This window comes from Nicotiana attenuata, chromosome 1 (genome assembly GCF_001879085.1).
Source record: "Nicotiana attenuata strain UT chromosome 1, NIATTr2, whole genome shotgun sequence".
NCBI lineage: Eukaryota > Viridiplantae > Streptophyta > Magnoliopsida > Solanales > Solanaceae > Nicotiana > Nicotiana attenuata.
This window is the reverse complement of record NC_031989.1, coordinates 13,697,695-13,708,858: the sequence shown is the minus strand read 5'-3', so window position 1 is coordinate 13,708,858 and position 11,164 is coordinate 13,697,695. Positions and strand designations below refer to the sequence as shown.

Below are 11,164 nucleotides of genomic sequence, written 5' to 3'. Positions count from 1 at the left end.
CAATCTCCAATGAAAGCAAATTTGAGCGAACTGGGACCCGCCCATAAAGCATGTGACATTCTCCAATGAAAGCAAAATTGAGCAAGCTGGGACTCACCCAGGAAACACACAGTACTCTCCAAATGAAAGCGAAATTAGGCGGACCAGAGCTTGCCGCGATGCACGCATATACAACACGGCGACGAGTAATGTCCCCCAACGGAAATAACACAACGGGTTATAATTTCGACCTTGCTCGAAATAACACCCCCACGGCCATCGGCCTTCGCCAAGAGAGAAGTTCGACCTTGATCGAACTCACAACGGGTTATAATTTGGACCTTGCTCGAAATAACACCCCTCGGCCATCGGCCTTCGCCGAGAGAGAAGTTCAACCTCGCTCAAACTCACAACGGGTTATAATTTCAACCTTGCTTCGAAATAACACCCCTACATCCATTGGCCTTCGCCAAGAGAGAAGTTCGACCTCGCTCGAACTCACAACGGGTTATAATTTCGACCTTGCTTCGAAATAACACCCCTACGGCCATCGGCCTTCGCCAAGAAAGGAGTTCGACCTCGCTCGAACTCACAACGGGTTATAATTTTGACCTTGCTCGAAATAACACCCCTACGGCCATCGGCCTCCGCCAACAGAGAAGTTCGACCTCGCTCGAACTCGCAACGTGTTATAATTTTGACCTTGCTTTGAAATAACACCCCTACGGCCATCGGCCTTCGCCAAGAAAGGAGTTCGACCTCGCTCGAACTCACAACGGGTTATAATTTTGACCTTGCTCAAATAACAACCCTACGGCCATCGGCCTCCGCCAAGAGAGAAGTTCGACCTAGCTCGAACTCCAACGGGTTATAATTTTGATCTTGCTTCGAAATAACACCCCTACGGCCACCAGCCTTCGCCAAGAAAGGAGTTCGACCTCGCTCGAACTCACAACGGGTTATTATTTTGACCTTGCTTGAAATAACACCCCTACGTCGATCGGCCTTCGCCAAGAGAGAAGTTCGACCTTGCTCGAACTCACAACGGGTTATAATTTTGACCTTGTTCGAAATAACACCCCTACGGCCATCGGCCTTCGCCAAGAAAGAAGTTCAACCTCGCTCAAACTCAACAGGTTATAATTCCGACCTTGCTCGAAATAACACACCTACGGCCATCAGCCTTCGTCAAAAGGAAAACTCGACCTCGTTCAAAATTACAACGGGTTATACTCTTGACCTCTTGACGAATGTTAACTTGACCCCGTCCGAATTAAGATTGGCTCGGCCTAAGTTGGCAAATCGGAAGCCGACCTTGCTTAAACCCGCAAGTCCGAACTCGAAATCAAAAGAGTCAGGGACTCATCACAATGAAAATCAAAAGATACTCAAATGAAGACGAAACAACCACTTTATTCAAACGTACACGTGTGGCAGTCGCGCCTTACATAGGGCTGAAACGGGCTCCTAAGGAAAGATAAAAGTAAACAACGAAAAAACAACACAAAAAAACTAAGTACATAAGATGCAACAAAAGCTTCACTCCGCATCATCTCCATCGTCGTTCGCCTAACGCCATCATCATCATCAGAAGGGAGCTCACCCCCGATCTCCGTGTCCCCCCGGCTTCCAAAGTCACAGGGTCGTACCCACAGGCAGTACGAGCCTCGCGTGCCATTGCCCGAGCAACTTCAAAGGTGGCCTCTAGGACAATCCCCGCCTCCAACAAACCCTTGTAAATATCTCGTTGGGCCTCATCGTGGACCCATAACTCATACAGCAGCGTGGGACCGCGGCCGAGGCAGAATCGATCCGGGTCAATAGTTGTTCCTTCTCGGCCTCGAGTGTCACGACCCGGTCTCCTAGGCTCGAAGCCTCCTGGTTGATTTCACCAATATGCTCCTCAAGCCACACCTCCCTCAGCGTGGCCGTAGCCCTCTCAGATTCCTGCTCAGACTTAAGGATGCGGATGGTATCCTCCAACGCCGCCGCCCTTGCCAAGGCTGATGACCGAGAATCCTCGGCACTCTCCATTTCGGCCACTTTCTTTTCTAGCTCGGCCAACTTCCTCCTCCACTCTGCACTCAAAGCTTCAACTCTGGTGGCATTCTGCTCGAGTTCGGCCTGCAAAGACAATACATTCGCCTGAAGGTCCACGCACTCTGTAGCAACCCTCTTGCCCACCTCAAGTTCCTCATCTTTGACACGGAGCAACTCCTCGAGCTCACTGCATCTTTGGATAGACTGCATCAGCTCCTGATCCCTTATCTCTAACTCTTCCCCAATGGATTGGGCACCAGTACTCCCCTGAGCCGCTCATGCATCTCGCGGCATCTGTTGCGACACCGCCGATACTTCTCAAGCATCTTCAGGAAAATCACGGCCCGAGTCTCGGCCCTACGAGCACTCTCGATCTCCATCATATAAGACTAACAACAAAGAGGAGAAATGAGTCGGTAAAGATCGAGATCACAAAGCAAAAATAACAATATCACCAAATCAGGGAACTTACCCTTAGACCCATCGCGGCCACGCCGCGTGACAATTCAGCGTCACTGACACCCTGAAGAGCTGCGCTTTCTGCGGCAGAGCATAGAAGGTCAAATTGCGGCACAAAATCCACCGTGTCCCGCAGGAGATTGAGGTCCGATGAAATTTTTAATATTCGGGATGGGTGCTGTGACGCTTTCACCACAATTCGGGTAAAACCCTCCTCAAACATCCTAACGTCGTCGGGATCGATGTCGGATTCAGACTCGTAGTCATCAACCATAATGCCCTTTCCTCTCTCTTCGGCCGAGGAAGAATTACGGTTCGGCCTGGATGTCGAAGGGCCACCAGAAACAGCAATGGCAGCCTCGGGACTCCGTCTCTCCGCCGCACCAACCTGTTGATCACTTATAACGGGCGTAGCCTCTGCGACCGAGTTGGCATCATCGCTAATTTTAGGCACCACCAAGGCAGGATCACTCCTCGCAGATGTCTCAGCCTGAGGAGTCACTTCCAACACCACACGTCGCCTCTTCGACGGGGCCTCCCCACTACCGGTGCGGGAAGATTCGCTTGTTGAACGGACAGTAGGAACCGGAGTCTCTGGCCGAGGAGTGGACTTTGTTTCAACGGTTTTGGCCGCCGGCGTGGGTTGGATAGCAGCTCTCGGCGCATGCCGGGCAGCGACTCTCGACGTAGGTCGGGCAAGTGGCACCGGCTGACGGAATGCGAGCGGAGAAGCCCTCGTCCTCCGTACCCTCCCTGTCAACAAAGAAAAACAATCATATAACGACAAGATTAAACCATAAGACAAAGAATAAAGGGAAAGACTGCGGGGGGCGGACTCACCAGTGAGAGGCTTACGCCTACATTTCTCGGGGAAGGATGCCCACTCACGAATCCCCATTGTATGGGGGAGAATTGCACTCACCCACTCGCGAATATCGTCAACTAGCGGGGGAGGTAGTCTCTCGGCAGTAAAAATGAAAAACAAGTCCTTAACAGTATCGCCTAAAGGAGAACGATCGACGGCCGCCGTAAGAGGAATCACAAAAATAAGCAAAGGAAAATTACGAGTGAAGTTCCACGTCTCTGGAAACCCCGTTGAGTCCGCCACAAGGTGCGATGTCCGTACGTAGAAGTAGCTTTCACAGAAGCGGCGATTAGCCTTATCGTCCATTTTCACCACCAAACTCTTGGTTCCTCGGTGACGCATATGTATCATTGTACCCTGAAGAAAATGAGGGTTGTCACATAAAACTGTATTGTATCGTATTTATATTTTAAGTACATTATTTTGTTTTGATTGTTATTTTAATTTTATTGTATCGTATCGTTTAATTTGTCATTACGTAATGACGAAAATTGTCATATTATGTAACGACGGATTTTAGTGTGGTGGCGTCGTTACCTTACTTTTTCCTTTTTATCTTGCCCTTCCTTATTATAAATAATTATATATTATCTTTTACCCTATTTTTTTATATAGTAATTCTACATTGTATCGTATATTTCTTAGTGGGCGTTTGGACGTAAGAATTGTAAAATTCCAAAAAAAAATGAAATATTTTTTCAAGCGAAAATGGTATTTGAAAATTAGTGTTGTGTTTGGGCATAAATATAATTTTGAGTTGTTTTTGAATTTTTGTGAGTGATCTGAGCGAAAATTTTGAAAAATAGCTTTTTGGAGTTTTTCGGAAAAAAGTGGCAAATTTTCGAAAAAAAGTGAAAAAATATATGTCCAAACGGGCTCTTAGTAGTGTAGCAAGTTTATTCTTTGTATTGTTGGTATATGACATCATCAAACGACAGCAAATAACCATCTATCCAAACAATAGATTCATCGAACAATACAATACAATACATTATGGAATGATACATAACAACCATCCAAACAAGTTGTTAACGTAGTCATCGAACGCCTCTAATGAACCCTTAATTCAACATCAATCAATTCTTAGTATGGATGACTCAAACTAACGTCAATTAGTTAATCATCCCTCCTTCCACTGCCCAATTAACATGCATTAGCAGAAAATTTAACTATCAAATCACGAGTGATTTGCTTTTATTCCAATGGAAATGTTTGCTTAATCGATATTTTTTCCCTTTCCTAATCAAAAAGGTAAAACAAAAATAAACAATGGAGTTCTCATTCTATAGTATAGCTTGCGATTGATTCAGCCTTAGTTCTTTAGAAAGCTTAAGTTTATGGTTACTTCTATTGTGCTCTTGCTCTAAAGGAAATAAGGAGACAAAACTGCATCTGAAGCAGAACATTCTTTTGCTCTTTCACTCGGACCAAATATTCCAAAACTTTATACGTTGAACATTATTGGATGAAATCTGAACTTAGCTGCTTTCAGCTGGAGGTGATTTTAATGCCCTGAAGCAAAATCCATGTGGTCAAGGATGATTAGGACTTTTAAGTTCTCAAAGATTAATAATGCTAAAAGTGGAGAAAATACAGAGAATCAACAGCTAATACTTGGACCCCCAAAAGAGAAACAAACAAAATTTCGAGATCTACCTTGCAAGTTATATTAAATATTTTGTTGTTGAACAACAAATAAAATGTATTTTAGTAGTCCTGAAATTGCAGTTGAGTCTAAAAACAAGAAGAGCGAAGGAGGAAAAACACAGAAAAGTTAGTCTAAGCACAGATTTGATTTCAATTAATATTGTCTGTTGAATACGAATACAGTAACGAATCATGTAAAAACAAACCCCTTCAACAGCAGAGTTCTATTAAATGTTGAACACAATTTTACTGGCAAAAACCCCCCCAAATCCATTAGCTATATAATACCTCCCCCCAAATGAAATGTAATTCAGGATTTCTTAGAGTACATGGACTCCACTTTGCCATCATTTCCACCAAGCAACATATACTTATCCTTCCTTGTCAACTGAGTGCACTCAAAACCAAGAACACCACCTAACACTTTCTGGACATGGTTGGCTACCTCTATCGATGATTTTCCACCCTTGCAAGTCATTTCCTTTGGCAATGGTTCAAGAAATTTCACTTCATATTTTGGCCTAGGGTTCATGAAAAAGAAGTATGGATCCCAAAACTTAACCCCGCGGACAGTTGTACCATAGAACATGTTTTGCTTAGAGTCCACTGCTACAGGCACAATCCTATCGCTTAATTCTGCGAACAAAGCACTGAACCTCAGCAAAAACGGCTCGCGACAAGTAGTTCCCTCAGGACACACCACTAGATCACCCTTCTCGAGCAAATTCTTAATCATCGCAGCATCAGCTTCACGATCACGTGTCAAAGCAACTGCTGGAATTGGTGACAAGAATCTAGAGAGCTTGCTCACACTGTACGTGACAGTGGAGACTTTCCTCCCGAGTGCTATAGCAACAATAATAGGATCAAGAGCTGAACGATGATTACACACGTAGAGGTTTCCAGGGGTTCCTGGTGATGGTGGAGATGGTCGAGGGCCTTTGATCTCAAGCTTGATCCCAACCAATGCATATGTATAACGAACAATGCGCTCTGGGAGAGGGAGATTGAAGTATACACGGAATATAGCGAGAGCAAATCCGAATGGCAGCCACATATAGGTGATTAAGGCATTGAGTGGAGTTGGGCGCTGAACCAAACGGCCATCATGGAAGATCAATCTGCTTTTTAAGCGATCGAGTGGAACTGGTTCTGCTGATTTGCTAGGGAGAACCATATAACCTTCCTGTTTAACATATTTATGTTAGTATAAACACAACGTAGGTCACCTATTAGTTGGTTCGAATTCAAAGAGACTGGGATCTTGGGTTCGGACGTGGTACATGATCAGAGGCGGACCTATGCTATACGAAGAGGGATCACGGGCACCCGTAAAGTTCGGTAAAAATTCTATGTATGCATGTGTATGTCTTTAGAAAATAGTAAGATAATATTAGTGGGCACCCTATATACAAAGCAAATTTTAATTCAATCCAAAAGTACACCCTCGATCTTTAAACCCTTGGTCCGCTTCTGTTAATATGATTCATTAGAAAGGATACATAACACAAAGTTCAAATGAAATATTGGTGTAACGTTGAGGTTTCATGCATTTATTATTCAATAAAGAAAAACCAACTACTAACAATACATAAATGACCAAACAAATTATCGAGTCCTTCATTACTACTACTTTTATTCACATGTATATCAAATCTAAAGTCATATTGACGCACAACTCAGAGTGAAGGACCACTGGAATTCTGCAAAGTGGCAGGTAGGAGAGTAATTGCTTTAGGCCCCTCACAATTTACTTTCACATGTTTATCTCAACCACCACATTAAATGGCATGTAACCAATTACCCACATAGTTATTTAATTTATTGAATTATAAAGTTGTAAGTAAATCAGTGTCGATTGGAGGTATTATTCTTCTCTTTGTTGATTCTTACAAGAAATCAAAGATAAGGTCCATTTTAAGAAATATTATCAGATCGATAAGAATTCTTCACGCCACCTACTTGAGAATATAATATAAACAACAATAGTATCACAAGTTTAACGTACAACTGTGGCCACTAAATTAGATATGTTTGGTTAACAACGTCATGCACTAGTTGAACAAGCTCTCATAACACTTGTTAATATTAAAATACAATTTGCTAAAAGAATAAATTGGAAAATCTAAACGTCAAAGATTTAAATATTGTTAGATTTCCCATATATGAGACAAAAGCTTCATTAACACTCTCTCGGTGTTTCTAAGATTCACACTTATAGAGAATTTCAGTATATCAATCTAAAAGTTAATGCAAATAAGTTCACATTAATCAAAGAATAAGGATTTTAGATTTTTCTTTCAAGGAAACTGAAGACAGCCCGATACACTAAGCTCCCGTTATGCGCCGGGCCGGGGGAAAGGATCGAACAATAAAGGTCTATTGTCAGCAACATTACCTTACATTTTTGCAAGAAGTTATTTTCACGACTCAAACCCGTGAAAATAACGCCAAAATTACGTCAAAATTTTTTATGCCTGGTCATATGACAGCAACTTTACCAATTACGCCAAAATTACATTTTTTATAGTAGTTATTAAATTGTGATCAAAGAAAAAGCTGATTGACTCTCCAAATATTAATCATGTTATTATATAAAATAAAACAGAGTACTGATCGAGTAGCAACTAAATTTGTAATCATTATTTACCTTGCAAATGGACATGAAATCATGATCAGACTCACGATCACCCATTCCAATATCAGGCATTTCTTCTCCAAACTCCTTCAAAATTGACAATTTCTTCCATTTCCCAACCAAAATCCCAGGACTCTTCACAAACCCAGTAGCTCTCTTAGTCTTCGGATTCACCTCAATCTCTGTTCCAAGAACTTTATCTCCTCCCAAAAAATCTTTCACAAATGGCTCAACCATAATAGTTGGATTAGCAGTAACCACAACTTTCCTTTTACATTTATCAAACACCTCATAACTCTCTTTTCTCACGTCTGAGGCATAAAATCTCGGGAGAACAGCCCGTGAAGCGAGCTCGATATCTCGGATTTTAAGGCCAGCGAAAGAGATGTAAATGAGCATTTGTATGGCTAATGCTTCGGATACGAATACGTATGCGATGGCTATGAGAGGGAAAGAAAGGAGAAGTATTAGTCCCCGGAGAAAGCTGCCGGCTTCGATAGCGACTAGCATAAAGTAAGGGAAAGATGAACGGGATATTAAGAGGGTTCCGTCGAGATCCGCCGCGACGGAATGGTGGTTCACGGCGGTGGTATCATATGTCGTCACCGACGGGAAGGATTTCTTGGGTTTTGGAACTGACATTTTGTTAAAACTCCAGAGAGAAAGATGGGAGGTTTTTTGGTTTGTAAGAATGGAGGGTGAGGAGAGGGAAGGTCTGGTTTTAAATGAAAGTGGTTGAGTGTGAAGTTACGTAAAAGTCCTTAGGATGGTTTTTACAGTTGGGAATTTTCGGATGGAGGTTAGTGAAAAGACAAGAAAGACCCTTGAGTTTAGCGTGTGGGGAGGGTGAGGAATTTAATGCTACAATTGATAAAAATTTGTTGGTTTGGTGTTTGGTATTACCTTTTGCATTTTTCGTGAAGATAAGGATCAAATTTGCCTTTTGACTTTCTCACCGATATATGAGAATTATCGGATTCGAAATTATTTACTCCATGATGTTTTTTTCTTTTGTGAATTCTTTTTAAATAATTTAAAAATTAAGTTTATATCTTTTCCCACTCAGAGATGATATTTATACCAAGAATTTTTAAATTTGTATAAATACTCTTTTTGTTGAATGTTAATTGATTAATGATTTGAACTATTTTTAGTTTGTTGGAAACTTGAAATCAGACCCAATGTGTTTACATATTTTGGGAAGTAATCATGCTTGATTTGCCTTGATTAACAAAACTTTACTAAATTAGGAGGGACGGTAAGGAAATGATCGATACGAAATGTGAAAGAAAGTAACTGTATTCTTATTTAGAAAAATATTACTGACTCTCAATATTTACATCAAATTATATTAAAGTGCAAAGAAAAAACAAGCAAATTGGATTTGCTCTGAAAAAATTTACTGACGTTAGATAGCTACATCAAATAATCTTTAACCAGTGATTAAATGTAAAAGAAATGTGTAATGAATTTATTAGTTTGACGTAAATATTAATATATTCTTTTTCTTTCCATCTTTGCATGTCAATCATATCAGAAATTTCTTATTCAGATTTGGGACTAATCTTGACTCACTTCTCAACCAACTAGACTTTTTATGTCCTTCAATTTCATTATCAACATTACTTCTTTCTATTTATTCATGCTATTAATTGCAAAGCTGTCAGGTCGGTGGCCATTTATTATTTTTGGGAAAAATTATATATGTACTTGATCTTTTTGGCCAATGAACTTATAGTAGTAATCCGAAGCACAGGAGCAGTATTTTTCTTGAATAAATGTTTTAATTATCAAGATCTATCCTCTGCTTTGTAAAAAGTAAAAACATGTAAACCTCCCATTCTTATAGAGAAACATCAGACGCCTATCCCCTCTTTTATCAGTTAAAGTTAGTGATGTTAATCTTTAGCATACTTAGACTCCTCAGACTATCTTTAATTTTAGGGTTTTCATTTTTAACTCGTGCCGAAAATTATTTATATTGAGTAGATAAAAAAAAATGTATAAAATTGATATTCAATATTTTATTTCATATAGTTTTAGGGAAATATATAAAGATTGGTGGTGCAAAATTAATACAAAATCATAAATTTTCTAATGATATTATTGCCTTATGCGTCCTTAGTAATAATGAAAAGTCAGTGTAATAAAACATCACAATAAAGGAATATTTTAACTAGTTCTTTATTTTTCAAACTAGAAAGCATTCAATTGTTTTAAATAATATAGCTGAGGAAAACATAAGGGGGGCAGAACCAATTACTTAAAAAAATATGCATTACCCATTTTAACAAGAAACGTAGGCATATCAATTTATTTACCATTACAACAAGAAACCATATATAGTCTTCATATATAAAACTTATTCCTCATTCAGTTTATCCTTGTAAACTTGAAAGTAGTAGTTAGTTATATCAACATGCCAGCTACTGGATTGAAACTTTATTATTTTCCTGGTTTCCATTGGTGCCTTTATGAACACATGGAAGTTCAATAAGTAGGTCAGGTTGGTGTTTGTATTTGTAGTTGGCTAGCTATTTATTAGACATAAGCTTACTTGTTCCAATCTTCTTCTATAACCATATTATATATATTAGACTTTTTAGTCTTTTTGTGCCTATTTTAGTCATCCTATTTTAACATCCTTATATTAACTGAAGCGCTCTACTGCAATACAGTTGGATGGGAGGGGAAAATTCGCCATTGTTAGAAGTGTTTTACCCCCTCCATGTGAGATATTCATACGAATCAGACTTTAGTAGAGCTATAACATGAGTACCGGACGTCGGGTGAGAAATTAAAAAAAAAAAAGATGGGAAGGAAAATGCATCTGGTAGTTTACAGTTATTCTATCAAAACGTAGCCTAACCCGTTATAACAAATTTTTTTTTTTTAAATCCCTCCAATTTAGGAGAATCTATAGTGTTTCCACACTTCCCCTCTAGCGTGACTCAAACCCAAGACCTAACGATTGTGGGTGGAGGTGCTTTATAACAAATTACTTAATTGACTATTTTACATTAGCTTAGATATATAGTTGCTATACTGGTTGGTTTTCAGATTAAATAATAATGTATAAAAAATCAATTTATGCTATTAGTGTAGATACAAACGGATGAAGCGAAGAACCAAAAGGGATTTGAAGCTTAGACTTGGTGAAAGGAAAAAAATATTGTTTCTTTTGAGCTTCATTATATACGGCGTAAAATAATGTCTTTTTTTTTTTTAATGAGAATGATGAATTGTTGGTCTCAAATAATAAATATAGATCAAATTAAAAACAAATTTAATTTTGGAAGTCCCACCGTGTTGACATCCAGATGAGGTCCAAATTAATTAGCAAGATCACAAGATGAACTAGCTAGTGGGGAAATCAATAACTGTGTAATTACACTCAATTACACCCAAATTCAATTCCTAAGTGGCTTTCCAAACAGACTCTAAAATTTGGGGTGAGAGACATAAACATGAAGTCTAATTCAATGGAGAAAAGGAAAATTTTGAAGTAGTTGGGCAGCAATAGATTATCAAACCAG

General features: G+C 39.7%; 1 protein-coding gene across 1 annotated transcript; it reads right to left on the bottom strand.

The window, feature by feature from the left end:
• Positions 5,118-8,329, bottom strand: LOC109242566 (glycerol-3-phosphate 2-O-acyltransferase 4). Its single transcript, XM_019409440.1, has 2 exons — positions 7,641-8,329; positions 5,118-6,176 (listed from the first exon to the last, which is right to left on the bottom strand). The coding sequence occupies exons 1-2, from the start codon at positions 8,268-8,270 to the stop codon at positions 5,301-5,303; spliced, it is 1,506 nt and encodes a 501-aa protein (XP_019264985.1). The 5' UTR covers positions 8,271-8,329; the 3' UTR covers positions 5,118-5,300.

Bases quoted from the DNA above. Each gene is read 5' to 3' on its own strand.
- LOC109242566 (XM_019409440.1), bottom strand. From the start codon at position 8,270: ATGTCAGTTCCAAAACCCAAGAAATCCTTCCCGTCGGTGACGACATAT. The intron at 6,177-7,640 runs GTAAATAATGAT...TATGTTAAACAG, and splicing joins ATTTCATGTCCATTTGCAAG to GAAGGTTATATGGTTCTCCC.